At 35.1% G+C, this 4710-nt stretch overlaps 1 protein-coding gene across 1 annotated transcript; it reads right to left on the bottom strand.

The window, feature by feature from the left end:
* Positions 1–203: 203 nt before the first annotated feature.
* LOC108360048 (uncharacterized) lies at positions 204–1551 on the bottom strand. Its single transcript, XM_017612186.1, has 2 exons — positions 978–1551; positions 204–720 (listed from the first exon to the last, which is right to left on the bottom strand). The coding sequence occupies exons 1-2, from the start codon at positions 1019–1021 to the stop codon at positions 306–308; spliced, it is 459 nt and encodes a 152-aa protein (XP_017467675.1). The 5' UTR covers positions 1022–1551; the 3' UTR covers positions 204–305.
* Between the last annotated feature and the right edge of the window lie 3159 nt (positions 1552–4710).

Below are 4710 nucleotides of genomic sequence, written 5' to 3' on the forward strand. Positions count from 1 at the left end.
TTTTTGTTCAGAATTTGTAGACATGTTTTGGGTTAACATTTCTGTAGCCCATTCATTCTAGTATAATAAGGAGCAAGTTTGAAGTGTCTAAAAAANTTTTATAAAAAATTTTCAAAAATAAAGAGTAAACAATTTTGCATACATTCAATAAATTTGCACCTTTCTAATCAGATGTTTTCGATAAATTCTCATTGTTCCTCAGTGCAATAAATTTCGCACACACAAAAAACTAAATTCATTTTGATTAAAATTCACTAACAGTAATTTCACTCTCAAAAAAGGAACTGAATTCATATTAATTATAGTTAAGCACTTTGTCCGCTATTAAATACAAAATTTATAATGTCAATTTTTAGACTATCTTGTACTTCTTCGGAATGTTTCAAGAGGTAGCTGTCCAAAACTTTTAAAAAATCTGCGTTTCGGCTTAGAGGCTTTGGGGTTGATTCGGACTTTTGAAGCCAGTCGCTTACAGCTCCATACAGTTTGTCAAGTCGATCCTCGTCACTCTTGCGCTTTGCTTGCTTACTCGTACTGGGGGTTTGCTCTTCTACGCAATGGGCTTCAAAGGAAGAAATTGGCGGTGACGATTCGGTAACGATGGGCGAATCGAATTGCGTCTGATCCTCGTTATCAAAAAGTGACTGCGACTCACATACTTCATGTTCAGCCTGTGATTGAAATGACTCTTTGCTAACAAAGCTTGTATTGCCCAACGTCCTGCGATAGGGAGGAAAATGCAATATATTTATACACATATATAAAATATTTTAGCATTATCATAGGGAATGTTTAGTATATTCCATCACTATTAGGTGCACGATCTCCCTTTTCAAACCACTGTATGTTTTAAAATAACAGGGCAGTCTGTTGACTGTATGAGTTGAAAACCGAAGCTGGAAAACTGCAACGTACATATGTATATCCTACCCTTATTTTGTTTTTTTTAATTTTATTTCATATTCAAGAAAGCTTACCGTCGAGGAGCAACGTGTCGTTGAAGAAACGCCATCGCCTCCATATACCACCATCGGCCAATTTCCTTCGCGGCACTTCCAGAAGGCGCTTTTCCACTTTCTTTTACAAAGTGGTCGCGAAGAGACCTCCAGCGACTCTGGCACTGCTCCACCAGAAGTTTTGAACAAATATGAATTACTAAGTTGTAATAAATTAAAAAATTCTACTTACCACTTGCACCTGTTGCAGCCGCCACACTCATCCAGGCCTTCTCCTTGGCCAACCGGTTTCTGTAACTAATAACACTCTTGTCGAAAAGACAAGGGTGCATTTGCACTGCCTGTATCAAAGTGTTTTCCATTTCTTAATTTAATATATTTTGTTTAAACAATTTTACCACAGACGCGTTGTTGGCACAAGACAAATGAAAATAATCAGCTGACAACTGACAGCGACGGATTTAAGTGCGCCAAAAGTATAAAGTAGAGCGACTCTCCTACGTTGCGGCTTCGCATGCGTTGCGACTGTGGCGCTCTGCATACAAATACATATAATTTACTCAGCCGTCAGTTGAATGCTTCTTCGGAACGCACGTAACGTTTCGCGTTGGCTTTGGCGTTGGCGTCGGTTTGACAGAACGCACGTTAAAAGTATGCTTTCTACAATTAACGCTTGGCAGCGAATGCTTGGGCCACTAAATTAAGATACTAACGACAGATAAATTAATATTTCATATCAATAATTGCATTAAAAACGATATTTCTTGCCCGCACTTGATTAAAAAGGAAAAATATTTCACATAATTTTATTTATTTGCAACAGCTGACGAGCGACGCACGCGAAAAGTTGAGAGTTGGCCATCTTTTTGCTTTGTGTTGGCGCGAGCGTTGTCGAATTTTGGCTGTGGACGGCTGCATTTGAATTCATGTATTCATAGTCAGCTGTTGAAGCGACGCCAACGCCAAGGCAACGCCAAAGTTCCATGTAGACGGGCCTTTATGGTCCATTCAATTTTGGTATTATAAAGTGAAAGTGCGGCTAAGAATGTACAAAAATTTCAGTATGGAAGAAAAAGTGCAACGCCTTGAACGAAAAAAATTCTCAAAAATCTACGCGAATTGAATGTACTATCAAGATCATTTAAACATCTCGGACTCGTCCATCACTAAAAATGATTATTTAAATCTAAAGTATATATTAAATGATATTTAATATTTGCTTTAGAAATGAAATTTCGACAAATTTGTTTAAACAAAAATGTTAAGCGCATATGCAGAATGTGGAAGCGATATTCTTCTGCTTGCGTTTCTATGTTTTTATCATTTATCAGTTTAAGCACATACGATTAAAGGTAAAAAACAAAAAATATTTTTAATTGCGGATCCGAAAGAAATATTTATTAGTTGCATTGAGTTACGCAAAAATTGTGCCGAAAATCAATCGATTGTGCTGAAGGTGCCGGCTGCTTCCGAAAGGGCCGAAAATGGCACAATGCACACTCATTTTCCATCACTGTCACCCATACAATCTCACTATTCTGCTGATTTTGTTTTCCCCTTCCGAGAACTTTTTGCTTCCACGCTTGCCAAGCACCGCTGTGCAAAGCTTTGCACGCGCAGTCGCCCGCGACACATATATGCTGATTTGGGCATCCCTACCATAAGCCATCAAATCCGTTTTTTGTTCCATTCCATGCGCTCAATGTGCTTTCATATTTTGAGCCAAATGAACGCAAATTTTCAACATATCGATAATATAGTATGAAAAGGGCGTATTTCGCATTGTCGCTGAAATTCAAAAAAGCCACAACTAACTACATTTTTTTATTGCATAAAACGATGTTCAGACTTATGGTTCGATGAAATGCATCATAATCAATCAAAAAGTGAATTTTGGAGTTTTAGTTAGTTACGGCTTTTTGTATTTCAACGACCTTGTAAGCTACACCCTTTCCATACTAGACTAACGATATATTGCATTCCAAGTCCCACTCCTCAATAGAATCCTTGAATTAATTCTTATTAGATTTGTTAACTCAGCTGTCAACTTATTCACATGTCATTATATCTTTATTTCGCTGCGTTCTAATTTTAACAATGATCACAAAATTAGAATAAATGCTGTTGTTTTCGAGCTGAAATGCTAATAAAAGGAAACATGGAACTTAATCATAATTGGTTTTGTGAGAAAAAAAACTACACTTATCTAAAAAAAAGTAGAAAAAAAGTAGCTATTTTTTTTTCAACAGACCTTTGACAAATAATATTCGATAGTTTTATAATTCTTACCTAATTGAAGGTTATCATTTAACGCGTAAATAGTCAATTCTCTTTATAGCCAGACGTTGAACATTTCCGCTGGAAATATCTATTGAAGAATCTTGCTCTTTGACTTTAAATTACAAAAGAAGGAGGACGTAAGGGGGCAGTTTTAACGTAGTAAAAAATATTGGCTACCTGGGTTGCGAATGCGAATATTCGCAATAACCCTGATCTGTACAATGGATAAGGTGGATTTCATTACTGCGAATAATGCAAAAATTTTGCAAATAATGCAAACATTTCTAAGCAGAACACATGGAAAATATGAAAATACATAAACATATAGAAGTTTTACAAAATCTTCGGAAAACTTTACTGGAACTTAAACTGAAGCTCCATAGCAGGTTTTTCAGGCGTTGCGGCTTTCGAAGTCGTTAAGGCTTTTCAAGCGAGCAACTCCACAACAAGCTTTTCGTGCTTGAAGTTCCTTTACATTTTGCAGTAAATATTTGCAAACATTCTCATTACAATCACTAATATTTGATTTTCTCTTTTTAAAATTTACAAAAAATATTTTATAGAATAGTTAAAGATTTAGTAGCAAATTATAGGCTGCGTTTCTTTATACATTCCGGATAATCCCATTTCACAGCCGGAATAAACAGAATGCGTATGAAATATACGTCAACGTATCATCAGGAACGTTCTAAAGAATAAATAAACAAAAAAGTTTATTCCAAACGTTCAGAATGAATAAAGAAATGCAGCCATAGAAATTATTTGTTGACAAATACCCAGAAGTGTTGGGATAAGTTTTCCGATAATTGAGATATCGAGTATACAATTAGAGTTCGATAAAAGTGCTACTTCTCTTACCATTTAATTTTAATTGACTCAGTACTTTTGTTCCATTTTTCATATTAATGTTCAAACAATAAATAATTTTTCCTTGTATTTTATTGTCTAACCTTTGAGTAAAATTCCTTTAAAATTATGAACACAGTTCGAAACTTAGCATCTTTCAGGCTTTGCAGACTTCAGTTGTGGAGCAGGTTCTATACAATTTCACTAAATCATCTTTCAAGCTTGAGCGGCTCAAGCCACAACGCCTGAAAAACCTGCTATGGATTTTCAGTTTTACAGCTCCAACAATGTTGCCAGAATATTTTCCCATATCAATTTCAACAGTACAATAAATAAATTAAAAATTCCAGCACTCTCTGGTGTTTTAAGAAGTAGATGTTTCTTTCATTATAACAATATATGACTTAAATATTCCTTTCGATAAAGTCTATTTGTGGTTATTTGTTTATTATCTAAACGGCTCATGTTATTTTATTTTAAACGAATAGTTTTATGTTATGCTTAATAGCATTAAAAATCCGTATTTTTTTTTAAACTCCATTCGATTTTTGAAGATGACAGGTTTTTGGTTGAAAATACAGTTTTTCCCCGGAAATATACAGTTTCTTGAAAAAAAAACTCTGCCAAC

The sequence above is a fragment of the Rhagoletis zephyria genome, unplaced genomic scaffold (genome assembly GCF_001687245.7).
Source record: "Rhagoletis zephyria isolate East Lansing unplaced genomic scaffold, Rhagoletis_zephyria_1.1 Rzeph_scaffold_00509, whole genome shotgun sequence".
NCBI lineage: Eukaryota > Metazoa > Arthropoda > Insecta > Diptera > Tephritidae > Rhagoletis > Rhagoletis zephyria.

Excerpts from the sequence above, each read along its gene's own strand:
- LOC108360048 (XM_017612186.1), bottom strand. The coding sequence starts at position 1,021 with ATGGAGGCGATGGCGTTTCTTCAACGACACGTTGCTCCTCGACG. Across the intron at positions 721-977 it reads CGACACGTTGCTCCTCGACG|GACGTTGGGCAATACAAGCT; the intron begins GTAAGCTTTCTT and ends TCCCTATCGCAG.